General features: G+C 52.5%; 1 protein-coding gene across 1 annotated transcript in view; it reads left to right on the top strand.

Annotated features, from left to right (window-relative positions):
• Positions 1-7,390: 7,390 nt before the first annotated feature.
• LOC123583899 overlaps positions 7,391-27,655 on the top strand; it is a 39,675-nt gene continuing 19,410 nt past the window's right edge. The window contains exons 1-3 of the mRNA XM_045451119.1: positions 7,391-7,446; positions 9,546-9,900; positions 13,150-13,335. Of these exons, the coding sequence (XP_045307075.1) occupies positions 7,391-7,446; positions 9,546-9,900; positions 13,150-13,335 (597 nt within the window). The remainder of the gene's footprint in view (positions 7,447-9,545; positions 9,901-13,149; positions 13,336-27,655) is intronic.

Genomic DNA, 27,655 nt, shown 5'->3' with positions numbered 1-27,655 from the left:
GGACACAGTAGGGCTGATGACGTCTTCTTGAATCTTCGCATCTTGCGGTTAAATGATCGGTGATCCCTCCGTGGATCCAGCAACCCTGCGCCCAACGGCCAAGGCACCTGCCTCCTGCGGGCTCTTTAGGGGACCAAGTGGGCAGTGAAGGGGGCCGAGGTGGGGGGGCCACCAGCACCCGAGGGGTCTGGGAGACGTAGGGAAGAGCAGGAATAAGGGGACACGGGACCCACCGCAGCGGGAAATCCCAGGCCCCGACCTCGGAGCATGAAAGGTTCGGCGGCTGAGGAAGCAGGGCTGGGTTTCGCCCTGTTGCTCCTTTGGTTTTGGTGTGGCCTCCTGCAGAGAGGGCAGGGGCGAAGCGTAGCCTTTTGGGGCCACCCACATGGTGTCCATCTGCCCTCCCTGTCCCTGCGGCCCCTCCCTTCCGGCCCCTATGGAGCTGGTCGGGGAGAAGGTCCCCTTCCACTGCCTAATCCTGTTCCACGGCGGCTTGCTCATCGGGCTCTGTGGGCACAGCCCTGCTCCAGGCGCCAGGGGAGGCGTGCTTACCCCTCGTTCCTGCGCGGTGGGCCCCTTGTCGCCCGGGGCACCCTCCGTGGGACGGGACTGGTGGGCAGCCCTTGGCGAGGCCACCCCAGGTCAGGGGGCTCGTCTCCAGGCCATAGTGGGGCCACCTCAGGTCAGGGGGCTTGTCTCCAGCCCACAGTGGGGCCACCGCAGGTCAGGGGGCTCATCCCCAGCCCTTGACGAGGACACCTCAGGTCAGGGGGCTCATCTCCAGCCCTTGGTGAGGCCACTCCTGGTCAGGGGGCTCGTGTCCAGCCCTCAGCGAGGCCACCCCAGCTTAGGGGGCTCGTCCCCTTGCCCTCGGTGGGCTGCCTGAGCAGCCAGGGAACCCCTGGATGGAGAGTCGTAGACATTTCTGGCAGGAGCAGAATTTTGTAAATTCAGTCCCTGGCGGACTGTGCCGAGGTGGCCAGGTACCCCTCAGCATCACGTGACTTTTACCCCAAAGCACTGTGAGCACGGTGTGGCACTGCTTTGTCCAGAACGTTTAGAACGTCCTTTTAGGGGCACCGGGTGCCCCCTCGGTCGGTTGAGTGTCTGACTCCTGGTTTCGGCTCAGGTCGCGATCTTGCGGTTTGTGGGATCGAGCCCCACGCTGGGCTCTGAGTACAGTGTGGAGCCTGCTTGGGATCCTCTCTGTCTGTCTGTCTGTCTGTCTCTCTCTGCCCCTCCCCTGCTCACGCTCTCTCTCTCAAGATAAATAAACTTAAAAATCATTATAAAACCTCCTTTCAAAGTCACAGAAGGGCTGTGCGTGCTCGGAAAAAGTCAATCAATAAGCAAGTGCACGCCACAGGTGGAGCCCCTCCTCACTGACGCGCCGTGGGGATGAGGGCTGGGTTTGTCATATGTCATCCTGCCCCGAGTTCCCAGCAGCCCTCCCTGTCCTGTGTCCCCCTTCTCAAGGCCCCCACCTTCTCATCGGGGAAACAGATGGCCAAGGAGCCACCGTGAAGGCCCAGCTGCCTGATGCCCACACGGCCCCATGGTGGTCCCTGCACACGCCTGTGGCCTCAGGGCCCGACACCCAACTGGAACCACTGTGGGGCCTCAGCTCCAAGGCTGAGGGAAGTGTGGCTCTCCCTTTATGCTCACGTTGGGCATTGAGACAGATGCCCCCCACTCTGCCTTATTTCATGCTTTGGGACGGCCGCTCTCTGTCCCCACCTCATCCAGACAGCCCCACGGGCAGCTCACCGGCCCCCAGTGAGCAGCCCAGAGTCCAGGCCCAGCACGAAGGGTCTTGACCTTCAAGCTTCCCCAAAGACACAGGTGAGACCCCGTGGTGATTTCAGGGGCCCTGGCAGGATCCCGAGCCACCCACCCTGCTCTCCTTAGATGCCACCGGATGACACAGAAACAGACTTGAATCTTCACGAGCACCGTGGTTCTGAAATGCGTGCACGCAGATAGGACAGGAGCCCTGGGAAGGGTGGGGGCTGTGAGCGGTCCCTGCCCGAGGCGGGGTGCCCTGCCCGAAGTGGGGGGATCCATGCCCGAGGTGAGGGGACCCTGATTGAGGTGGGGGGCCCTGCCTGAAGTGGAGGGACCCATGCCCAAGGTGGGGGGGGACCCTGTCTGAAGTGGGGGGGCCCTGCCTGAGGTGGAGGGACCCATGCCCAAGGTGGGGGGGGACCCTGTCTGAAGTGGGGGGGGCCCTGCCCGAGGTGGGGGACCCATGCCCAAGGTGGGGGGACCCTGATTGAGGTGGGGGGCCCTGCCCATAGTGGGGGGGACCCATGCCCGAGGTGGGGGGACCTTGATTGAGGTGAGGGGCCCTGCCTGAGGTGGGGGGACCCTGTCTGAAGTGGGGGGGCCCTACCTGAAGTGGAGGGACCCATGCCCAAGGTGGGGGGGACCCTGTCTGAAGTGGGGGGGCCCTGCCTGAGGTGGGGGACGCATGCCCGAGGTGGGGGGGACCCTGATTGAGGTGGGGGGCCCTGCCCATAGTGGGCGGGACCCATGCCCGAGGTGGGGGGACCCTGATTGAGGTGGGGGGCCTTGCCTGAAGTGGAGGGACCCATGCCCAAGGTGGGGGGGACCCTGTCTGAAGTGGGGGGGCCCTGCCTGAGGTGGGGGACCCATGCCCGAGGTGGGGGGACCCTGATTGAGGTGGGGGGCCTTGCCTGAAGTGGAGGGACCCATGCCCAAGGTGGGGGGGACCCTGTCTGAAGTGGAGGGGCCCTGCCGCCTGAGGTGGAGGGACCCATGCCCAAGGTGGGGGGGGACCCTGTCTGAAGTGGGGGGGTCCTGCCTGAGGTGGGGGACCCATGCCCGAGGTGGGGGGACCCTGATTGAGGTGGGGGGCCTTGCCTGAAGTGGAGGGACCCATGCCCGAGGTGGGGGGACCCTGATTGAGGTGGGGGGGCCCTGCCTGAAGTGGAGGGACCCATGCCCAAGGTGGGGGGGATGCTGTCTGAACTGGGGGCCCTGCCTGAGGTGGGGGACCCATGCTCAAGGTGGGGGGACCCTGATTGAGGTGGGGGGCCCTGCCTGAAGTGGAGGGACCCATGCCCAAGGTGGGGGGGACGCTGTCTGAACTGGGGACCCATGCTCAAGGTGGGGGACCTATGCTCAAGGTGGGGGGACCCTGATTGAGGTGGGGAGCCCTGCCCATAGTGGGGGGGACCCATGCCCGAGGTGGGGGGACCCTGATTGAGGTGGGGGGCCCTGCCTGAAGTGGAAGGACCCATGCCCAAGGTGGGGGGGACGCTGTCTGAAATGGGGGCCCTGCCTGAGGTGGGGGACCCATGCTCAAGGTGGGGGGACCCTGATTGAGGTGGGGGGCCCTGCCCAACTGTGGGCACGGCGGTGTTCCCCATTCTCCCTCTGGGGCCAGACACAGAGGTGTCTCTTCCCCGCCAAGCCTCCCCTCCCCGCTGTCTGGACGCGACGGGGACGCTGAGCTCGCGGCCTCTGCGAGTGTGCAGGGTTTGCGCAGGCAGCGCCTGGGGGCCCCCGTGCTGCAGGCCCCAGGCGGAGCCGGCGCGATGCCGCAGGGATTGGAACAGGGACTGGATGGAGCGTGGTCGCCCGCCTCCACGACGGTGCTCTACTCCTGACGGACTTTGGGAAGCCACAGCCGGCGAGCGACGTTTTCAATGACCCGGCCGAAATGATGGAATGTAGGTCAGGTGCCCTTCGCCTCGGGTGCCCGCTGCTCCGATCGGGTCGGCTCTGGGGCTGCTGTGTCACCGAGGCCACCACTTTGCTCTGATCCGGACCGAGTCCCTGCCTGCCTCCGGCTTCCGGGAGCAGCATTGAGGGCTCTCAGTTCTTACTTCCATTCTTGAGATAGGGCCGCAGACGCGTGCCATGCGAGGGCACAGGCGTGTCCCGCCGCCCGGATCGCTGTGTGGGCGGGCGCGGCCCCCGCGGGGAAACGTCCCCGCACCGCTCACAGCCGCCGCGGGGCTCCTCACACTCGGCCGCGGCTTTGTCCTGCCATCGCGCGTCGGCCGCACACCTCTGGCCCCTTCGCCGCAACGGACTCGCCTGCCCTGGGAAGCGGCCGCGGTTGTTCGGGGACACGCGCTGACCCGACCCGTGGCTTTCGGCTGCCACCGTTTCCCCTTAACCTCCCACCTTCTCTGCCACCTTCGCTGGAACCACTTCGGAATGCTCGTGGCAGAAAACACTTGTCTGGCGACTAACCCGACCACGCCTGCCAGCGCCCGAGCAGAGACAGGACCCGCCCTCCACGGGCCGCGTGGCGCCGCGTCTGTGCGGAGCTCGGCATAGAGCCGGCTGGGCTGTCGCGGCGGCCGCTGGGCCCCGAGCCCGGGGACGGCCAGGGAGGCGCCGGCAGGGGCGTCCCTTCTGCCCCGGAGAGTCCCTGTGGCTCCGGAGACACTCAGAGGCGCGGTTTCTGCCCTGTCGGCCTCGTGGGAGTTTTTAGATCAGGGAGAAGGCAGCAGGAGGCGTGCAAGACTCACAACGTGTGCGCGAGCTTTTCTTGATGCCTCCCAGCCAAAGTTCACGGGGTGCCAGAAGCAGGCGGGGCCTGCAGCAGGGACACCCAGGCTCCTGTGCGCTGCTCCCAGGGGGGCTTCCGCAGAGCCTGATGAAGCGGCACTGGCGGCTGGGGCCAGAGTCTGAGGAAGAGCGGGCAACAAACAGGGAATGTCTTCGTCCAGCGGTGCCTTCCGGTCCGGAGACAGGGGCGCACCTGCGGTCCCCTGCCCCCCAGCCTGCACCACGGCCAGCCCTGCTCCCTCCAGCGGGGCACCCAGGGGCTTCCAAGGTGGGTGCCCACGGGGCCGCCTCTTGGCTCAGCTCTTCCAGAAGGGAAACACCACCGCTCCCCTCTCAGTGTGGAAGGGCCTGTGAACGAGCAAACACACGTACGTGCGTCTATACCACCCAGATGGGGCATGCTGGGCGGAGAAATCCGCTCCGGGTAGGCCAGTGGCCATGACTGTAGGAAGCCCAGTGCAGCCTGACAGGAGGGGCAAGGCCATCCAAGCAGGGCTGAGAGGCAGGACGGCCAACTCACGTTGGTTTTCCTGCAATGCCCTGGTTTTAGCACTGAGAGTCCCGTGCCTCAGGAACCCCAGACATTCCTGGACAAACTGGAAAGAAATGACCACACATTAGATAAGAATCAGCCTGTGGTTCCCAGGCCTCAGACTTTCCCCAAAGCCACTATCCCCATGCCAGAACACTGTTCCCGATTCTAATCAGTCCCAGTAGAGCAGGTGGGGCTGGCCTGGCTGTGAATCCTATCACCCTGCTCCTCTCGGGGCTTGAACACAAGCTGACAGAGCCAGGCACCCACTGTCTGGGATCCTGGCAACATGTTTCAAAACCAGCCGTTTCGTTTTATCTCGTGCTTGTCAGGGAACATGAGTACTTTCAGACACGCCTTGCAAGCACTTGATGAAAAAGAGCTGTTGTAGCTAAATCAATAGATTTTAAGGTTGGAAGTATTATAGCTATGAAAAGGAATATTTCACTATGGTAAAAAAGTCAATTCTATACAAAGACACAATGATCTTAAACTTGTATGCACCTAATAATACAACATCAAAATAGAGAAAGCTGAAGCTGACAGGACTAAAAGGAAAAGAGGCAAATCACAATCACTTTGGAGATTTTAACACACTTCTCAGTAACAAAGAGACAAAAACTCACTAAAATTAGAGAAGATCTCAACAGCATAATGAACTAAGTTGGCCCAACTGACTTATGTAGAACATTGCCCTTAACCACTGCAGAGCACACGTTCTTTTTAAGTCCAAAAGAAACATTTATTGAAACAGACCATATTCAAGTAACTGAAAATATACCAGAGTTTATTCTCTGACCATCTGGAATTAAAGTAGAGTAAAAACTCAGAGATAATTAAAAATTCCCTAAAATGTGGAAATTAAGCCACATACTTCTAAATATTTCATTATTATTAATAATAAAGTGATTAATATAATGAATAATGAAGTTAATAACAAAGTAAAAATATTAGAAAGCATTTTGAACAGAATGATAACAGAAATAAGACATAAAAAACCTGTGGAGAACAGCTAAGAAATTCCTAGCTCCAAATGCGTATCTTGGAAAAAAAAGAAGAGTAGATATTCAACAGTATAAACTTCCATCTCAGGAAACTAGGAAAAGGATAAGATAATAAATCCATAGAGAGCAAAAGAAAGGATATAATGGAGACCAAAGGAAAAATCAATGAAATTTTAAAATATTTACACAACAGAAAAACTTAACAAACCTGAAAATTACCTCTTTACACATATTAATAAAATTACTAACACTAACACGGCCACTGAAAACAAAATAAATGGAGAGGAAACACGAAACACCATGAGTAAGAATGAAAAAGGGAACAGTGCAATAGATTTAGTCGTTAAAAAGATAGTAAGATATTACTGACAATTTTATGTCAATACATTCTATAGAGTAGAGATGAAAGGAAAAAATATCTTGAAAAACACAAACTGTCAGGACTTGCATGAGGACAAATAGGAAACATGAATAGTTCTAATCTGTTAATAAAATATGCAACTTAATATTGTACACCCGGAGAATGTAAGGCCAACTGACTTTAGTGATTTCTTCCAAATATCTAATAAATACAGGATGCCGATCTTACGCACGTGCCTTTGGAGAGCTAAGGATCCAGAGCACTTCCTAAATTGTACGATGAAGGTAGTGCCACTCTGGTATCAAGTTGCTAAGAACATTATCAGAAGCGAGAATCAGAAACCAATTTCACTCACGGACATAGGCCCCAAATTCTGAACAATTATTGCAAATCCAATTATAGCAAAATATAGAAATGACAGCATGTTGGAACCAAAGTAGGGTTTATGCCATTAATCAATATAACTCACCAACTTGACCAAATAAAGGGAATACCTTATGATCATCTTACTAGTGCAAAAAAATTCAACAAAAATATTTCTCAGAATTCAATTTGTGTTCGAGGAAAACAACACAAAACGCTCATCGAGCAAGTCCCTTCTCTCCCTCTTTCTGTCTCTGCCTCTCCCCCCTCCCCCGGGTACAGGTGTACATTATTACTGAGCCGAGTGGATGTGTGTGGGAATCATGGGAGTCTCTGCTTCTGCGCCCCCTCGCCGGCCCCCCCGTGGGTACAGGTGCGCATTATTATTGAGCCGAGGGCAGTAACATGCAAAGCGCCATCCTGAGCACCTGTCTACTTTTATTCCATTTTATTCTCACCTGTTTGTAAGACACAAATCACCAGCCCTCTCTGATGACGAGGAACTTGTGGCTTGGACAGGTTGGGTGACTTGGCCAACGGTGCCGAGCTGTAGGCCAGGTCCACTGACCCAGACTTCTGGACTCAATGGACACAGCAAGTGGCCAGCCTGGCCAGCAGCTCCAAATCAACATCTTCAGGGGGTACAGTAACCAAATCTACCTTTCCCATTCTCAATAGCATGATGGAAATCCATTTCCTGCCACGGCCTTCCGTTGACGTCCCCGGCCAGGCAGAAGGCGTGTTGGGGCTGCGGGCTTCCCCGGAGAACAAGCGTGGTGGCCGTGGTGACAAGAAGGGCTCGCCTGCCTCCGTGGCTTCCCGTGCTCGAAGATGCCACCCTCGACCACAGCAGGAGCCGTCTGAGAATGTAATTTATGATTTGAGTGGTTGACAAGGGTGGTCACCATCTGATCCCATCTTGCTCCTTTGATTTATGAAGTTGGGGACCGATATTGAAGCTGTGCCATTTTACGCGTTATAGCATTGATTTAAAAGTCATTCAGCTGATGGATAGTTTGTGTCAGTGAAATATAAATCACAGTCTAATTTATAGATCACTCAATTCCCCTCTCTGCTGGCAATTTTCTTTTCATTATAAGGTCCGATTTTGTTTATTTATCTGTAAAGAGGAAAAATTTGAGTTGAATAGATGACATCCCCAGTCAAAGAGCTCTTTGGACTCTCCCTAAAGATGCCAGTGGTTACTTCCTCACGGCTTTTCTGCTTCACAGATGCACTGAATCTTCTGTTGGCTTCCTTGGTACCCGTCACTGCATTTTGCGTGGCACACCTGGAATGCGGTGTCTCCAGTCAAAGGTAGCATTTTACTTGGAGCGGGAGCTGGGCCCTTCTGCTTTCCAGAAGCTTTGAACTGCGGTGTCGGTAGAGAATTGACCTCCAGGTCCTGCCTGACCTCCACTCACTCCTTGTGCTGCAGTAACAGATTCCCGCATCTTAACCGTTTTGTGATGCAGAGACGGGAGGTCTGTCTTTTGAGTTGCCAACACTCTCCGGGACATATGGTGACGGGCGGCTGGGTGTGGTGAATCAAAGCAGACTTCTTTTTTTTTTTTTAATTTTTTTTTTCCACGTTTTTATTTTTATTTTTGGGACAGAGAGAGACAGCATGAACGGGGGAGGGGCAGAGAGAGAGGGAGACACAGGATCGGAAACAGGCTCCAGGCTCTGAGCCATCAGCCCAGAGCCCCACGCGGGGCTCGAACTCACGGACCACGAGATCGTGACCTGGCTGAAGTCGGACGCTTAACCGACTGCGCCACCCAGGCGCCCCTCAAAGCAGACTTCTGAACAAAGTAGGCCTGGGTTCGAATCTGCATTCTGCAACTTGGCTGCCGCGCGGCTGTGAAAAGACGCTAGGTCTCCACGAGCTTCCGCCTCCACCCTTGTCACAGCAGAGCTTTCTCAGGATCGCCGTGAGGGTCGGGGCCACAGACACAAAATGTCCCTACACAGTAGTGTGCAAATGAATAGCAGCAATAGTTGCTGGGAGAGAATAGGGGACTTCTAAAAATTTACCCCAAATAGGGTAATTTACCAAAAATAGCGTAATTTACCAAAAATAGTCGTAAAATCCTTGGTGGTTGAAATCTCAGAACATGATTCAGGAAACCAAGTATTCACCTGTAATTCCTTCCCTTCAGGAGCAACTGGGGAACTGTTTGCACCTGGGGTTCCCAGAGCGCCTCCTCAGGGGGTTCCGGAGCAGATTAGGTCAGTGGGAGAGGAGCTGCGAGGTTGGGCAGGGGGCTCTCCGGAGCTGCCTTTACATTAGGATCCAAGGACCCCAGGGGGCAGCTCAGGGCCAGGTGCCTGGAGGGAGGTACCCGAGGCAGGATTCAGGGAGTCAGGATCTCTTCACCCCCAAGGGGGAGAGGCCCCAAAGGCCTCCGAGAGGAGGTGAGGGACCCTGCGTCCCGGGCCAGGGGCTGCCCTAGGGACCTGGGGTGACAGGTGCCTTGTGCCCGGAGCCTTTGGAAGGGGCGGGGCTGGGCTGGAGGGGCTTCTGCTCAGCCAGGCACTGACCCCGCGCCCCCAGGTCAGGCCTTGCTGAGCCACCTCCTAGAAGGGAGCCAGCTCCCGGCCTTTCCAGGACGGAGTGGGGGGTGGGAAGGGGCGCAGCGGGTGACCCGGAGGAAGGAGGAATCCCGGAGCAGCTGCCCAGACCCCGGGAGGGGCGGAGAAGGGCCCTTCCCCTCCCCGCGCCCTCACCTTCCTTAAGACCTTCGGAGACCCCGCCCCTCCCCCGCGACCCCTTCGCCCCCGCCCCGCACCGCCCTTCCGCGGCTGCGCAATGGCCCTGCGCCGACCCCCACCCCCCACCCTGCGCCTCCGCGGGCTCCTCCTCCCCGCACAGTCCCGCCCCCGTGCCGCCCCTGTCCCCCCGGGTGCGCTCCTCGAGTCAGCCCAGCGGTGTCGCCGTTGCCCTTGGAACCAGGCCACCCGCACAGCCCCACTTTGGGGGTGTCGTTTCCAGCAAAGACGGGACCCCAGGGTGGGGGAGCGTGAGGTCAGAGAGCGCGTGCGGGGAGAACGGACCTGCGGTCCAGGGCGTCCGCCTGGAGTCAGGGGTCAGGGTCAGTCCTGGGGACGTGGGGTCGTGGGGGGGGGGTGGTCTGGTGGGGGGGGTTCCCCGGGGTTCAGGGGTCAGGGTCAGTCCCGGGGAAGCAGAGTGGGGCTCACAGCCCTTTGCTCCCCACAGGGGATTGCGGGTCCCTGTGAGCGAGGCAGTCCTGGGCAGGTGTCCGCTGGGCAGTGTGTGTCCCACAGCTGCCTCTCAGGTCAGAGCCCTGCGGGCTGGACTGTGGACCCTGCGGGCTGGCGACAGGACACCCATCTGCCCAAGAAGACAGGAGCCACAGCCATTGTAGGGGAGACACTGCCCATCTGGAGGGGCCTGGGGTGGCTGGACGGTCAGAGCTTCAGCTAAGAAGCTGAGGGTGGCCCAGGGGAGCGAGGACGTCGTTGGGGGAGCCCTGCCAAAGGCCGTAGCCAGGTGGTTGCTGTGTGATGTTTCCAATCTTTAAAAAAGGTATTTGGGGAAATCTTTGTTGGACGCAGTATTCTTTGCATTTGGTGCCCTCTCCCTGCCTGAATTTATTGGGCCGTGGTTGACAAGTAACATTAAGCAAGTCACAGATGACGGTATTGCAAACTGGTGACCATAGTAAGGTTGCCTACCATCCACCCACCCACATAGCCACTGTGAGTGTGTGTGTGTGTGTGTGTGTGTGTGTGTGTGTGTGTGTGGAGAGGACTCTTGGCAACTTCCAAATACGCAAGGCAGTTTGGCTAACCGTAGCCCCCGCAAGGATCCCTGGGTCTCCAGGGCATAGTCACCGTAGGCCAGGAGGGCCCGGCTCTGTGGCCAACGACCCCTAGCCCTCCCCTTGCTTGGTTTTTGGCACCTGCTGTCCCGTGTGGGGTTGTCTTTGCCTTCCTTATTCCTCTTTCTATTTCTTTCAATTTCTCTCCATCTCCTCACCTATTTTTATTATGAAAACGCTCCCCCTTCCAATGTGAATTGTCTTGTCATTATTTTACTCACTCATTTTTGTGTTCCTTGTATTTTAGCTCATTCCTCGCTTCTGGGATGTTTTCCCTTATTTCTTACATCCTCGGCAATATGAGCTCATTTCTGCATTGTCTGCTTTTGAACGCTCTCGTCCCCACGTGGCATAACGTTCATCTGTGGCATTTGCTTGGTTTTGGAGTCGGGAGGTCATAGTTTATGTTTGTGGTGTGGGCACGTCTTCACGCGTGTCTTCACCATCTCTAGGGACGCTGTTGTGTTCTGTGTCCTTTGTCATGTGATGACTCGGTATTTTCATACTGATTTCACCTTGATCCTCTGCTGCTTATGTTTTGTGTGAAACTGATCTTCCTCAACTTCTGGAAGGAGGCACGCCCAGCACTCCTCACTTCACAGAATTCCGTCTCCTGTTTTCCTGCAGTTTGAAAAAACTACAGTGGTCCGAGGCTGCCTGACTCTGTCCCTCCTGTTGCCCCTGACATGGGGGCCCTGTCCTGAAGGAGGGCCCTGGGCATCTATCTGTTTTGCAGTTGGTTTTCTCAAAATGTGTAAGCAAAGAGTGGAAGCCGCCTGAAAGGGACTCTGATTCTTACGGCGTTCTTTTCCAAAAACATGTTCTGATTCTGCATCTTGAGTTCTGTGTCCGGATCGTCACATTGCAGGATCCTGTCAGAGACACATGTGTGTTCTTGTGAACAGTGCCCGCCCCGCCCCAGCACACACTAGTTTCTTCATTGCTACCTTTGGGACACAGTGCAGGACGGTGTCTCTTTTCCCGTGGCCCCTCTTGAGGAGGACTGGCTGTGCTCAGGCTGGATGATCCTCGTGCGGCCCAACAAGCGTGCACGGGAGCCGAGGCCACGGGCACGTTCTGCAGGTGAACAGCGTTCTGCAGGTGAGCGAAGGCCAGCTCTCCGGGGTGCACCTGTTCCCCCCTTCCTTTCTGGAGCTGCCCTCTCCCGCCATGTCAGAACCCCTGTCCTGTACATCCTGTCCCCGCCTGGCCCTCTGTGCTCAGCTGCTTTCCCGTGTGCTGGCCTGGTGAATTACGCCCCGTCACCTGTCCATGGGTCTTGTCCTCACGGATGGAAATGTCCTAAGGATCTAGCCAACATATGCTGGCTTTTCAAGGAGGAACATTCTGGAAGGTGTTAGTAACTTCCTTAAATCTGGGTCAACATACTTAGCAACTTTCCTGAGTACCATTTCCTGGTTGTTTCACTTGTTGGATTTTAACGTGTGTGTGTGTGTGTGTGTGTGTGTATTTAATACTGTATTTTCAATTAGTACATGGTGGTGATTAGGTTCCTGTGTTCAGGTAGCCAATTAGCTGAGAAGTTGGTTTTGTGTGAATTTATTTAAAAGATGCTCTATATTATAATTAATTGTATTAAATAAATTCGTACAAAGCTTACTGAAGCCAGAAGACTTACACAGCCATCTGTTCAGGGGAAGTACCGCGTTGATGTCGTAATCCTTTATGGAAATAAGTAATAAAGTAGTTACATTGACCTTTCAGGTTAGGTTGCCTTTTTTTAAAGTAAACTTTTATTTTGGAATAGTCTTAGATATACAGAAAACTTTGAAAAAGAACAGACTTCTCGTGCCTCTTCTCTCAGGGCCCCGTACACACTTATCACCACTAGGGAACCGGCCTTGGGACATCCGCTAACTGATCTCCTCTTTGTTCTGATCTTGCCAGTTTTTCCAGAGTATCTTTTTTCCCCCGTTTTTGGCTCCAGCATCTAATCTGGAGTGCCACATTGTATTTAAAATTTGTGTTATTTTTGATGTGGAGTTCTGTGGAAGCATGGGTGAACAGTTAGAAGAGACTTTGTAGAAGAAAGGAAAAGCCCGCTCGGGGCGCTGGCCTCACACCCGGGACGTGACTCTGCCGGTCCCTCCTGAGGCCTGGAGCTCCCGCAACAGCACGGACATTTCTCCTTTTAGCAGAAGAGTGGGTGTGCGTACCGTAAACAGTAATCCTGAGCAAGATGTACCCGAAGGTATATCGCGTTTCCCAGGAAGCTGTTCCAGGTTTGCACTGAGGGAAATAAGTCACACACACTTAGGGCGGTCACCCTCACAGAGGGGTCTTTGGGGGTGACCTCTGCACGTCTTAGGTGATGCACGGCTCCCCTCCCCCATCCACGTGGGAGCCTCTGTGCCTTGGCCCTCGCTCGGCCTTCAGGTTTAAGGGTAGGGATTGAGTCCTACGGAGGCTTTGGCCGTGCGACGGTCTCAGCCTGACAAAGTGATGAGCGGGCTCCCTTTCCCTCCCCTCCAACCCCAGGTGTCTGCCTTCACCTTGAGCAGGCAGAGTCGGTGTGGCCGGAGGCTGGAACACGCAGGCTCAGCGGGGACAGGTGCACGTAGCGGGGAAGCGGACAGCCTGTGGAAATCCTCAGCCTGCTTCCGTCGATCTCGAAGCGGAGATGGCTTTGACCCAGCACACAGAGTCACGTGGGAAGTTCACCAGGTAAGAACGTAGGTGCCCACCTTGACGTCGCGTTATCTCGGGTGGTGCCTGACAGCCCGAAGGAGAGCTCGCCGCGGGCTCAGAGCGCGAGAGGAAGCGGGAGACGGGAATGAGGACAACCGGCGTCATTTTTTCATGCTGTTCCTGAAGGAAAGGGACGCAGACGATAGATAATACTGAGCGCAACTCCTCACCTACGTGCGCGGCCCCCACGCAGGTGCTGTCCCCACCCTCCCACCAGCCTGGCACCCGGTGCTTCTAGTCCGCCCCCCGGGGGCTTATTTGTACGGAAAGGGGCCCTGCGCGTGATGGTGAATCTGCTCAGAGACGATGAAGTCTCGACTGGGTGGCAGTTGAAACGTTCGTGACATACTTTGCCGTATTTCCAAACCCGGTGTCACTTGCGGAGTTAATCGTGACGTCGCGCCCTCCGGGAGGAGCGAGGGTTGGCGTCGTTTGTTCGTGAGGAAGAGACACTCCGTCTGGAGAGCCTTCCTGTGTTGTGCTGGGGCGCTCTCTTCCAAACAACACCTCTGTTGCCCAACTGTTGGAGAACAAAGCACGTTCCTCCCCAGTCGGGAAACAGAGCCGGACTTCATCCTACCCGAGTGTGTTCCCTCTGGGACTAGCGTGATGAGCCGGGTGGTAGGATAAGGGTTCCTGGGGTCAATAGGCCTCTCTGATCCCCGAGAGACGGAGAGCAGATGGGCAAAGGCACGCGTGGGGTGGACACGGGCTCTCCTGCAGCACTTTGGGGCTCCCCCTCTCGGGTGAGATTTGGCTCCGCAGCAGCCTTGTCCTAGCGCCAAGAGAGCGCTCTGTGTTTGGTGCGGAGAGATAGAGGCTAAGGCATTTCGTCGCCATATTATTCAATGAACCGCCCAAGCGTGGGCCGTGTGGTTAGAAAAGATAGAGAGGCTTTGAATTCTTCTATAGTGTTGACCAATAATGTCACGGACCCGAGCTAGAAGATTTTCCTGATTTCATGCTTGAAGTACCAGGCACAGCCTTTGGCACCGGCCCCCAAAGCTCCAGCGACTGCCCAGACAGGCTCTGATACCTCGCGGGTCGAACTGGAGGAAATTTCTGTTTCCCGGAGCCAGCAGCAAGCTGGAAAAAGGTAGGGCGGCCAGAGAATACCATTCATCGAGCTTCTCTTAAAGCGAAAGCTCGACAGGCTGGTGGTGTCAGTTCACGTGTATCACCCAGCCTTCCTTGTCCCAGGGGCAGCCCCGCGTGTCCCAGGTCGGTGGTCCGGGTGGCCCTGCTGGAGCCGTGTGGATCCCAGCGTTAAAGCGCTGACAGGCGTCTAGGGCCGAGGGCGTGTTCCTGCCATTGAGAGTTGAAGCTCTGCTTTCTAGGAGGCTTACTCTTCTCGCTCTTCCGTTTATCGACTAAAAAAAATGTTTAATGTTTATTTTTGAGAGAGACAGAGAGAAAGAGAGAGAGAGAGAGACAGAGCACGAGCAGGGGAGGGGCAGAGGGAGAGGGAGACACAGAATCCGAAACAGACTCCAGGCTCCGAGCTGTCAGCACAGAGCCTGACCTGGGGCTCGAACCCACAAACCACGCGATCGTGAGCTGAGCCGAAGTCGGAGGCCTAACCGACTGAGCCACCCGGACGCCCCATTTTTTTTAAAGTAGGCTTCACATCCAGCACAGAGCCCAACGTGGGGCTTGGACTCATGACCCTGGAATCAAGACCTGAGCTGGGATCAAGAGTCAGACGCTGAACTGACTGAGCCTCCCAGGTGCCCTATCCATTTCTCAACTCTTGTCAAATATGTTCCCTCTGGTTATCTTTTTCCCCAATTTATGAAGGAGATCACCCAAATGAGCACGGTATTTTTCTTAGTCTACCCCGGTAGTGTGCCTGTAAATCTCCAGCAATTGGACTTTGACTTCGACTTTGGGTCGAAGCGTGATTGGTCGTTTTTGCTGAATGCTGTGGTGTAAATACTCCCACCAGGCTGATTCCAAGCCTCCCACGTGCCGTCACCCAGAGGGCAGGCGGCTCACTGCCCCCCAAGAGCCCACAGGAGCCGCCGTGTTGCACCTGTTCACCACTGTGCTGCTGCTCGAGGGTGAGCCTCCAGCTGAGGGCCTGGCCTGTGACTGCGCCTCCGAGGGACCGATGACCTTTTCTTGTTGATGGTTATGTATTGGGCTTTGTTTACTAAGAAGGTGCTGATCCTAGAAAGTATGGCTGGGTCCCCCTGGGGGTCGGAGGGACGCCCCACGCTGGTGGTGGCGAGTGATGAACCGTGACCTATTGCTGAGAAATAGTATAACTTTCCTTAGTTCATCCACCGTCATGGAAACGCGTTGTTGTTTTTTTTTTTTTTTTTTTTTTTCAACATTTATTTATTTTTGGGACAGAGAGAGACAGAGCATGAACGGGGGAGGGGCAGAGAGAGAGGGAGACACAGAATCGGAAACAGGCTCCAGGCTCTGAGCCATCAGCCCAGAGCCCGACGCGGGGCTCGAACTCGCGGACCGCGAGATCGTGACCTGGCTGAAGTCGGACGCTTAACCGACTGCGCCACCCAGGCGCCCCGGAAACGCGTTGTTTTAAAACCACACGCTGGGTCATCGGGACCTAGCGCTAGGGATTGTGCTCACCAGGATTAAAATCCTAGCTCTCCTTGGCCTGGAGGACATTACGTGAGGCGAGTTCTGAGCCTGAAATGCCACCTCTTTCGGCGTTGTGAGGGTTTGCTGAGATAACATACGCAAAGCTCGTCGCCCAGGGCCTGTCGCACACTCCACGCTCAGTAAGAGCTAGTTTGTATCTGAAATCTGCTTTCTTCACAAGGGAGTAGCCGTAGAAATCCTGCAGAACATCTAAAAAGGAATGTGAATTCACCCTCCCGGTGCTAATAGTCCAGCAGGGAAGTGACGGTCACCGCGGTGTCCGGGGAAGGCGTTCTGGTGCCATCTGTTGAGTGACTCAGGCAAGCAGGCGCCGAGTGCCTGGCTGCTCAGGGGGACGGGCACTCTGCAGGGCGGGGCGGGGGGGGGGTCTTATCGGCCAAGAGGGTGATGTGTGCGGCCAGCCGTGAAGACGGGGTGGTGTTGTCATGTGTGGAGGGGAGACTATGCCATGATAGAGATCGTGAGGTTTGTTTTCCAGAGAGAGGTTTGAGGTTTGGCATTTGTCGTATAGAGGCTCCCACGAAAAACCTATTTCCATTTGTTTCACATCGAAGTAGGAGATAAAAAGCAGCTTAGGTAGGAGTTCCTCAAATTGTAAGCATTAAAAAAATTGAGATCAGAAAACAGTATTTTGTGTCTCGAAGATGTATTTTTGTATCATTCAAACGCCGCGGCACACTGTAATTTGAGGTCGACGGTAGCTGAGTGTTGAGTGTTGAGGTCAAACACTCGGGGCCGGGACGGGGCTCGGGCCCAGCCGGATCCGGTGCGGCCACACCTGTTCCCTGGGTCGTCGCCGGCTCAGCTCTCTGCTGTTGCTGACACCTGGCTTTCCTGGTTTCCTCAACCGCATCTGAGTTTCCTGCTCTCTCCCTGCTCTCTGCTCTGTCACTTTCCCTGCAGGAATCTAGCAAGACGTCATCTTACCCAGATCTTGGTGTCTTTGTCCAAGAAAGAGAGAGTAGAATCTAACTCACGGGGAGATTTTGTGGACATTAAACATTTTAAATGGTTGTAGACATTTAAAAGTGCAACATAAATGTTAACGACTATTGATATTGTCATTTTAGACCCTAAAAATAGAGTCAGGACTCATTCTTCTTTTTTTTTTTTTAACTTTTTTAAATGTTTTATTTATTCTTGAGAGAGAGACAGAGAGAGACAGAGTGAGCAGGGGAGGGGCAGAGACAGAGGAAGACACAGAGTCCGAAGCAGGCTCCAGAGTCTGAGCTGTCAGCACAGAGCCAGACATGGGCCTCGAACCCACAAACTGTGAGATCATGAGCTTAGCCGAAGTCAGATGCTCAACCGACTGAGCCACCCAGGTGCCCTAGGACTCTCCCTTCTTTCTAATGGAGTTCTTCTGAACTGACCCGGGGAAAATGTCCTTCCTCGATCCCACAGTCATACAGTCTCATGAACCTTGAGACACACATCTCTGTTCAGCCAAAGTCCATAGAAGAAGGTCCATAAAGGACTCGGAAACTGGAATCATTGACCATGGATTATAAAATAACAAGAACAGGGTTGGAAATATTTGCAGGGATCAGGAAAATTTTTCAAGTGGCATAGCTAATTTGTACAAGAATTAAGTAGAACTTTTGGAAATGATAGATTTAAAAAACTGATGTATATAAAAAACCCAATAGATGGGTTTAATATAAAATTAACACAGCGAAAGAGAGAACTAGTAAATTATAAAATAGGCCCCAAATATGCCCCGAGCAGAGAGAGAAAAAAGGGAAATACAGAGTAGGTAAGTTTCATTGCGTGACTGAGGAAATGAGAGATGTATTTAATCAAAGCTTCTCAAGCAGGGCTCAGAGGGGTTGGAGCAGAGGAAATGTGTGAGGGGCAGGGCTTCCCAGAACAGCACGGAGATACTGGTCTAGAAACCTCAGAATCCCAACGAAACCCCAACATGGAAATTGCAGAAGGAAAGTGAACTTGACCTGACGAACAGAAAGTCCCCAGACTGAAGCAAGGAAAGAAGAAAACCAGGGCTAAGAAAAGAGCGGCTCCTTGCTGACTTGTGGGTTAACATCAAGAAGCCTGGCGTGTGTGTAATTAGAATACCAGGAAAAGAGGAAGGGCAGAAATATTTGAATAAATAGTGACTGAATTTAACTAAATTGAGTACATAGCGACATAAGCTGTGAACTCATGGAGACAAAAGGAGACTAGACAAATAGAGAATTGCAGGTGAAGGTCCCGCCATTCTCGCTGTGGTGGGGTCAGCAGCGCCCCGTGGCAGGTCCGTGTTTGGCGGGCGGTGTTGTCTACCCGGCACTCCAGAGCTCAGACCTCAGCCCTGCCCCGTCCACAGGCACGCTCCGTGGAGGAGGGGACACAGACACCTGGCGACAGGTCCCAACACATTTAAATGGATTGAAATCACACAGTGTGTGTCCTCTGACCGCAAAATACTGAAGTTAGAAATCGAGAACAAACAGGCATCAGAGAATCCCCAGACAGTTGAGAATGAAGTGATGTGTTTCTAAATAACCATTGTTTCAATGAAGAACTCACAAAGGGCATGAAAAACATTTTGTATGAGTGGTAATGAGCAGTTCATGGTCTGCAAGAAAGCAGTGCTTAGATGGAATTTTATAACCTTAAATACCTATATTAGGAAAAAAGAAAAGATTCGAATCAATGCCGAGCTTCCACCTGAAGACTCAGTAAAGGAAAGGTAAATTGAACTGAAAGTAAGTAGAAGGAAGAAATAATAAAGGTAAAATCAGAAATCAATAACACAGCCAGAGAAAATTAATGGCCGTAAAAGTTGTTCTTTGGAAAGGTCAATGCAATGATAAGGCTCGGGTAAACTGATCAAGCAAAGAGGTGGAGAACACAAGTTACCCATCTCAGGAACGCGAGAGGGGCCACCGCCACAATGTTTCATAAATTAAATCGATAAGGACACACTGTGGGAAATTACGACAATAAATTAAGCCGCTTCGGTGAAAAGGACAAATGCACAGCCAGGCACGAATCCCCAAAGCCGACGGAGAGAAGCGGGAAACACGAGCCGTCCGCGGCTCAGAACAGGTGCGCGCTTTTCAGGTGTTTTCATCGCGGTCTGTAGCTCACAGTCCGCTGCTCTGACTCGAACGACCGTCTTGGCCGCGGTTCTTCGTGTCTACGCTTGAGATCAGACCCCGCCTGACTCGTTTTCCCATTTGTCTGAATCCTGACTCACAGTCAGACCCAGCTTGTTAGATCACACCTTCTCTAAGAGCGTTAGATCAAACGAGGACGCTCTCTCTTCCCGGTGTCCCTCGTCAGAGAGCTTAAAAACGAACTCTCAGGGTAACGTCCAGGAAAACCAGGCTGAGCCAATGTGCGTTACTGCTACAGCGTGGCTGGTGCCCGCGGCGTCTTGTGACCGGCCAGGGGAGATCACGGTGGCGCCCAGGACTGCTTCGACCCATTTATCACCATCTCTTAAAACCTGGCGAAACCGAGGGGGCAAAGCAGGGGGCTTGAGGGGAGCAGCCGCGACGGGGACAGGAGGCTGGCGTCTGCGGGTCGTTACCTGGCCTGTTCACGCCCAGGTGCAAAGGCAAGAGGCAAGTCTCCTGGCACTGGCTCCACTCACAGCTTCACAGAATTCGCAGGAAAGCGCCCGGGGACAGACCCGTTCTGCCCCAGTCTTTCACTTCACTGTTTGCTCTGTTTTTGGGCCATTTGCAAAGGCGTCTTCCGTTGATTTTGTGCGTCTCTGAAGAGCTGGAGGAAGCCATATGCAGCCGCCCACTGGAGGACGTGGTTTTGCCGCAGAGTTTCTTGGGGGTTACCCTGGGCACTCCACGGGAAGGTTAAACTGCCAGACGTAATTAGCAATGCCTCTTTTAAATTCCGGATGGTTCCAGGGCCTCTTGTGACAGGCTCCGTTGCAGCAGGCTCTTGGCTGTGACATTTCACATCCTAAACATTCTGTTTTCCTTAAGCACTGCATACAAATGACTAAGATTAAGAGAATGTCAAATGAGAAGCGATGTGGGCTTCCAGAAATAGAATGTTGTAGCAAACGTGCGGGCCTTCCCGCCTCTGACTACCTGCACGTGTGTGCGTGTGTGCGCGTGTGTGCGCGTGAGCGCAGGCGTGTGGTGTTGTGTGCAAGTCTGGTGCAGAACTAGAAATAAGCGATTCAGTGAAGTAACCTACTTTCCCCATCATGGCCCCACGACGCCACGGCCAACACACCGTGTCACCCCACGTCCACGCGGCCTGCGGGCTGCCCCTGAGCCTCACCTGTGTCTGCCCGTGGCCTGCACAGCTCAGCCTCTGGTTGAGGGGGGAGCAGTCGATGGATGGAGAGGCCGGAGACGGCAGGGTGGGCAGGTGGTGAGCAGCAAGGCCCCGGGGCCGGGCGGCCCACAGCGGTGGGCCAGCCTTGGGCGGTGGCTCCCTGTGGTCCCCAGGGGTCATCCAACTGCCCATTGGGAAGAGGACAAGGGCTCAGCCTCCGGAAGGGAGCAGCGTCCGTGGGAAGAGAGCGTTGCGTGCGTCCCCAAGCTGGCAGCAGAGCGGTGGAGGGTGGCCGTGGGGCCTGTGGTCGCCAAGGGCGCGAGAGGGCATTTTCATAGCACTCAAGGTGACGGGGCGAGGAGGCCTCGGTGGAAGAGGCCCAGCTGGCACGTCGCGGCCCACGTCTAGCATGAACTAGTGCTCCAGGGCCCAGAGCTGCTGTTCGGCGTCAGGGTGGGGGTGTCACAGGGCTGGTGGCCCCCGGGGCTGGGGCCGGGCCGGTTCAGCAGGTGTGCTACTGGACCCCACACTGCACGTTCAGCCCCGAGGGCTTTCCTTTCTCCCTGGACCACAGCTCTCTGACAGCTCAGGACGGACGAGGGCAGAGCCCGGCAGCCGGCAGCAGCGAGCCCCGTTTCCGGGCCTGGCCCGCTCTCCGGGGAGCCCGCCTGGGTGACCGCATTCTCTTAGATGGCCTTGCCGTGCAGCCCGCGCCTCATAAATAACCCACCAGCCACTCTTCTGCTCCATCACCCCAGCCGCAAGCAGAGAGGTGACGTTCCTCCTAGGAGCCCAGGCGAGCTAGACCACAGACGAGCGGCCGGGAGCCGCGCAGGAAGCTTTTAGCGGCACGGCTTCCGGGGGGCACCCTGAGAGCCTGGAGACCTGTGTCCCCTCTGGTTCTGCAGGTGACACGTGGGGCCACGCCGTGCAGCCCCTGAACAACGTTTTGTTGGGGGGCAGTGATTTTCCTCACACACCTCCAGTGTGGTTTACTGTACCTGTGTTTAACCTCCCTTGAGGGGACCCAGGGTGGCCCATGCAAGTGACACCGGTCCCCCAAGGGCCCCTCACCCCCTGTGGCCGCGTGCCCGCAGCCCAGTGCGTGGAGTCTGCCCCTTAGAGGGAGTGTCTGCAGCCTCACGAAGAGACACTGGCCAAGAGAGCAGAACACGGCTCTGCAAGGTTTGGGCCTTGACCTCCGTCTGCTGGGGTCACTGGTCACTCACTGGTCTCAGGTCCCCGAAGCCCAGGGACCAAGCCTGCGCCCCCGTGGCCCAGGCGGTGCCCCTGCATCTGGGCTGACCTGTGAAGCCACGGACCCACAGGCTCAGTGAGGGAAGCGTGTCAGCCCTTGGGGGCCCCTGGCTCGTCTGTGAGCTCTGCGTTCTCTCCGTCCGTCCCTCCGTGGAAACTTCTCTCAGAGCAAAGCCAGGAGGCCATTTTCTCTGCAGGATGTAGGATGTGTTGTCCTAACCTGGGGATCCATCCAGTTTGGGGATCTAAACACTCACTGCATCAACACTGCAAAGCCTAGCGGCCTCGGGGACTGGGGTGGCCGGGCGGTGGCTCCCTGAGACGCACGTGAGGCCAGCCCTCCGGTCCCTGGGTGACGACGCATGGAAGGACTTGAGGAAAACCAGTCAGCCTTCCCACTGCTCCTCGGCTGTCTCCTTTCTTCCGATTCCCTTTTCCGGTCCACTTTCTACCAACCCGTAGAGAAGCCCTAACCCAGCTGGCAAGGCCCCCAGTGTGGGCAGCGTGGGGGAGCAGAACCGCTGGTCTCAATGGGTCGGGCGTCCCGGAAGATGTTAGAACCTGGCATGTGTATTTTCCTCAGGCTTCGAGAAGGGTGTGGACGTGCCCAGATGCTAGAATATGACTGCGGCTCTACCGTGGAGGCAGGGAGGCTGACCTTATTCACTCCCATGCGGCGTGGCTGGGTGCGTGTGCATGCCTGTGTGTGCAGTAGCCATGAGGGAGAGGGGTCGCCTGGCTCCCCTTGCACGTGGATTTGCCGGGAAGCCAGTCTGGTTCCAGTCTGGTTCAGGCTTCAGGACCCCCACTCTCACGGCCCCTTCCAAGGCAGTCCCTAATGTTCCGTTCATAATTTTCAGTGCTTCCTCTTGAAGAGGGGCCCAAAATGTGTAAGTTTCAAGCCCTGAGAAACCTGGGCTCACCCCGCCTCCAAGTCAAGAGATGCCCGTGGCAGATGAGCTGAGACCACGGCCTCGTGCCACCGTGAGCTGTGTTGTTACAGCTTTCGAGTGTGTGCTTCACAGATGATACGGATGGGTCCTCAACCTGTCCTGACGGCCTCCACCCTCACCCCGCTGGGAGGCTGGACATCCTGTCACCAGGTGTAGGCGGCTTTCCTCCCCTGTCTACCACCGTGTCCCCCAGCCTTGTATCTTTATAATGAGTCCTTTCGACATGTATCTGTTTCATGACACCTGAGAATTAGTATGTCGTGAGTCCACCGAGAAGAGTGATTACCAGTCAAGACAGGACCCTCAGTTTCTCTTTTGGAATCTTTGGGTGCCCAGCGAAGACATTGCTAACTTTTGTCAATTTATTACTCAATTCATAGGTCAATAGGCTGTCAACCCACTGAGATAATCCGTGAGAAGAGCAAGGGCCAGGACTGACTGGGAGAAACGGGGAAGGAGACAGGTGGCATCACTACAGAGCCTACAAATGTTAGCTGGACAATAAGCGAATGTTACAGACAGCTCTTATCCCTACATTCTCTCTGTGTCCCATTGGACTACACACCCATCTTCCTGCCAGTACCTGAATTAACTATCGTAGCTTTGTAGGAAGTCTCCGAATCGAGTAGCTCAAGACCTCCAGCTTTGTTCATTTTCTTTAAGATGGCCATGATTTTCCAGACGTTTCGCATTTCCACGTAAAGTATAGAATCAGTTTGTCGGCTTCTACAAAAGAATTTGTTGGATTCTGACGGAAATTCCATTCAGTATATAGAGAAATATAGGGAAAAATTAATATCTTAACTTTTCTTTCATTGTGCAGTCTGTAACTGTGTTATATGATTCCATTTATTTAGGTCATCTTTAATGCCTCTCAGCAGTGTTTCGTTTTAAATGAATAGGTTTTGCACATATGCCATATATTTTGATGCTATTGGTATTGTTTTAATTTCATTTTCCAGTGATTTTGTTGGTAGCATATAGAAATATTCCTAATTGAATTTTCTATGTTGGCCTTGTATCCAGTGGTCTTGCAAATTTAATTCTAATATTGTAGACTGGTTTAGATTTTTTATGTACATAAACATGTGAGCGATGTCGATTTTGCTACGTTCCAACTTTACATTTATATATGTATTTTTTAATTTAAATTTGTGCTTTCTTTTATTGTTCTGGATAGGGCCCATAGAGCAATTTTTTAATGGAAGTAGTGAGAGCACATTCTTGTCTGTTCCTGACCTCAGGGGGAAACTGTTCAATATTTCACCATTAAGGCTGACGTTAGCTGCTGTAGTGTGTGTGTGTGTGTGTGCGTGTGTGTGTAAGGTGCTCTTTAATTAATGAAGTGCTCTCTTTGTATTCCTAGTTTGCTAGGCGTTTGAAACATGAACTAGTATTGAGTTTTATTTTTCTGCATCTGTTGGCTTGATTACATCATTTTCCCCTTTATTTTATTAACATGAAAACTTTTGTTTATATTCCTAACGTTTTATTATAAAAATTTTCAAACATAAAAAATAGAAAGAGTTGTATAATGAGCACTCACTGCCTAGGGTATTTTTCTGCGTTTGGTCTGTCACATGTATTTCCATCTCTTTATCCCACCTATCAGTTTATTGTAAATCTTGATGTGTTTCGAAGGAAGTTGACACGCATACACTGGGTTCTTAAATATCTCGGTGTGTATATAACTAAGTACAAATATTTCCATGTCCGGTTTTGTTTTGAGTCAAATGCACAATTTTTGAGTGCACACGTAGTCATTTTTGGCAGATGCATATGTCTGCACAAAACAGGCCTGTATCACGAGTCAGAATCCTGTCTCCACCACAGGGGATTCTTCCATTCCCCCTCCAGTCAGTGCCACCCCCCACGGGCCCCAAGTAATAGTGTTGGGGTTTGTTTTCTCTATAGGACGGTTCAAGTTGTGCTGCGGATCGACTTAGGTAGCGTCCTTCGGCATGTGCTTTTTGTGTTTGGCCACTGTCATTTGAGGTCATGTGTCTGATGTGCATCTGTGGGGTTGTGTTTGTTGGTGACTCATTACTTTTGTTGCCCGGCAGTATTTCTTGTCCTAGTGTATTAATCTGTTGATCCATTCCCCCGTTGCTGGACACCGAGGCTACGTGTGACTTGTTGCCCTCATGAGTGAAGCTACCGTAAACACTCGTGGACACATCCTTTTGTGGATACGTGCTGTCACTGTTCTTTGGTGAATACCTCCGAGTGCGTTCCAGGGTCACAGGGTCGTTGTCTGTTTTTTTTATAAGATGTGGTCTGACATTTCCAAAACGATTGTACCAGTCTACTTTCCTGCCAATTCCTTTGCTCTCCAACCTCACGAATGTTCGGTATTGTTGGACTTTTTTGTTTTAGCCATTCCGAAGGGGGACTGGTTGTGGTTTGAATTTGCACCTCCTTGATGAGTAATGACACTGGCTTGTTATCCGTTCATATACGCTTCAGTGATGCAGATGTTTAACTGGGTGCCATGTTCATTGTGGTCTTTGTTTACAAGCTGCAGATACTGTTTGTTCTTTATACATTCTGAATGTCGACTCATCGTCAAATATACGTAGTGAACATTTCCTCCCAAAATACAGGTTGACTCTTCATTTGAAAGTTGAGGTTTGGATTACATCTAACTATCCATTTTTAATGGTTATTGCTTCCCGTACTTTGCCTGTCCCCAGGATGTGAAGGCATTCCATGCTGTCTTCTAGAGGCTTTATGGCTTTCACTTTTACATTTAGGTCTGTGATGCACCTTGAGTTAATTTCTGTGTACGCTGTGAGGCCAGGCTGGGTTCGTTTTGTGTGTGTGTGGATATACAATTGCTCCTGAACCATGTGTTGAAAAGTCTTTTATCTCCCCGTGAGATTGCTTTAGTCCTTTGTCAGAACTCAAATGTACAAGGAAATGTAGGGCCATTTCTGTGTCTTTCCCCAGCTTCCTTCAACGACTTGCTATTCTGTGCCCGCACCACACTTCCTTGACTACCGTGGGCTTCGGTAAGTCTTGAAGGCAGGCAGTGCAGTCCTGGGACTCCGGTCTTTTTCAGTACTTTGGCTCCTCTAAGTTCTTTGCCCTTTTAAATATAAGTTTTGTAATTAGCCAGTCAATTTCTACAAAGAAGACTGCTGGAATTTTAAGAGGGTATGTATGTATGTATCTTTTTGTTTTTAAGTAGGCTTCATGCCCAGCATGGAGCCCAATGTGGGGCTTGAACTCACGACCCGGAGATCAAGATCTGCGCTGAGATCAAGAGTCAGATGCTTAACTGATAGAGCCGGCAAGGCACCCCCGAAAGGGTTGTATTTAAAATATGGATATATTTGGGGAGAATCACATCTTAGTTATGTTGAATTTCCTGTCTGAAATACTCCTTATCTCTCCATTTGTTTGAGTCTCCTTGAATTTGTCTCAGAAATGTTTTATAGTTTACAATGTGGAAGTTCTGCACATTAAAAAAGACACATACCGGAGTGCCTGGGTGGCTCAGTCGGTTGAGCCTCCGACTTCGGCTCAGGTCATGATCTCGTGGTCCGTGAGTTCAAGCCCCACGTCGGGCTCTGTGCTGACAGCTCAGAGCCTGGAGCCTGCTTCGGGTTCTGTGTCTCCCTCTCTCTGCCCCTTCCCCGCCCATGCTCTGTCTCTCTCTGTCTCTCAAAGATGAATAAACAGTTAAAAAAATGAAATAAAATAAAATAAAATAAAATAAAATAAAACAGACACATTCCTAGTATTTGGGGGATTTTTGATGCTATTATAAATGGAAATTTAAAAATTTTATTTTCTAATTGCTGCTAGCATATAAAAACACAGTTGATTCTGTATTTTGACCTTGTATCCTAAGTTCACCTATAATTTCTAGTGGTTGTTTGAACAATAATACATAATGTTGAATACAAGTGTTGAGGATAAATGTCTTTGCCTTGTTTCTGAACTTAAGGAGAATTTTGTCAAATTGTCCAAAAAAAAGCCTTTTCTTTTCTTTTTTTTTTTTTTTTATTTTTTTATTTATTTTTTTGGGACAGAGAGAGACAGAGCATGAACGGGGGAGGGGCAGAGAGAGAGGGAGACACAGAATCGGAAACAGGCTCCAGGCTCTGAGCCATCAGCCCAGAGCCTGACGCGGGGCTTGAACTCACGGACCGCGAGATCATGACCTGGCTGAAGTCGGACGCTTAACCGAATGCGCCACCCAGGCGCCCCTGCCTTTTATTTTCTTAGCAAAACGATAATCTGTTTTTTCTTTTCTAGTGTGCTAGTATGGTGAATCAAGTTAGTTGAATCTTAAATGTTAAACATCTTACATTTCTAGTAACCTCTTCATCATGGTGTGTTAACATTAAATGTTGCTGTTAAATCGATCCTTCTTGGTATATCCTTTATACTCTGCTGGATTTGATTTGCTAATAACTTGTTTATGAGGCATACTGGTCTTTTAGGGTTCCTTTTCTTGTATTACTCTTTGTCAGGGTATGGCATTCAGATTGTCCCAGCTTCATAAAATGGGTTGGAAATGTTTTTTCTGTCTGCATTCTCTGCAGAAGTTTGTGTATTATGTTATTATTTCTGTCCAGATTGTTTGGAGGAATTTACCAGTGACGTTATCTGGATCTGGAGTAATTCTGTTAAAGAAAAATAACTGTGTAACACCTTTGATAGATAGAAGTTTTTTGGTATTTTCTACGTTGTCTGTCTCTCTTGGTTAGTGATTTTAAGCAATCTATTTACTTCTACGCTGCAAAATTAGTGGTAGAAACTTGTTCATAATATCTTTATGCTAACTTCTTAAAGTCTGTAGGGTCCATAGTGATAGTTTTTTTTTTCCCTTTCAAGCTTTCTAATTTGTGATTTCTTCCTTCTTGTCCACTCTTTATAAGTTTTATTAATTTTGTAAATCTTTTTATAGAATCAATTTCTGACTTTTATTTTTTCTTGTTGCATATCTGTTTTCTGTGTCATTGATCTGTACTACTCATTTTATTATTTGTTTTCTTCTATTATTTTCTTAGGGTTATTTTTCAGGTTTTTTCCCTAGTTTTATTAGGAAGAATCTTAGATAATGGATTCTTACTCTTTCCTATTTTTTAATACATGTATTTAAAACTTAAATACATTTTTTAGGTAGTATTTTCGCTGCATCTCAAACGCCAACGTGTCTTTTTAAAATGATCTTTCAATTGAAAAGATAT

The sequence above is a fragment of the Leopardus geoffroyi genome, chromosome A1, assembly GCF_018350155.1.
Source record: "Leopardus geoffroyi isolate Oge1 chromosome A1, O.geoffroyi_Oge1_pat1.0, whole genome shotgun sequence".
Taxonomy (NCBI): Eukaryota; Metazoa; Chordata; class Mammalia; order Carnivora; family Felidae; genus Leopardus; species Leopardus geoffroyi.
Note: the sequence above shows the minus strand (reverse complement) of the source record. Positions and strands in the feature narration are given on the sequence as shown.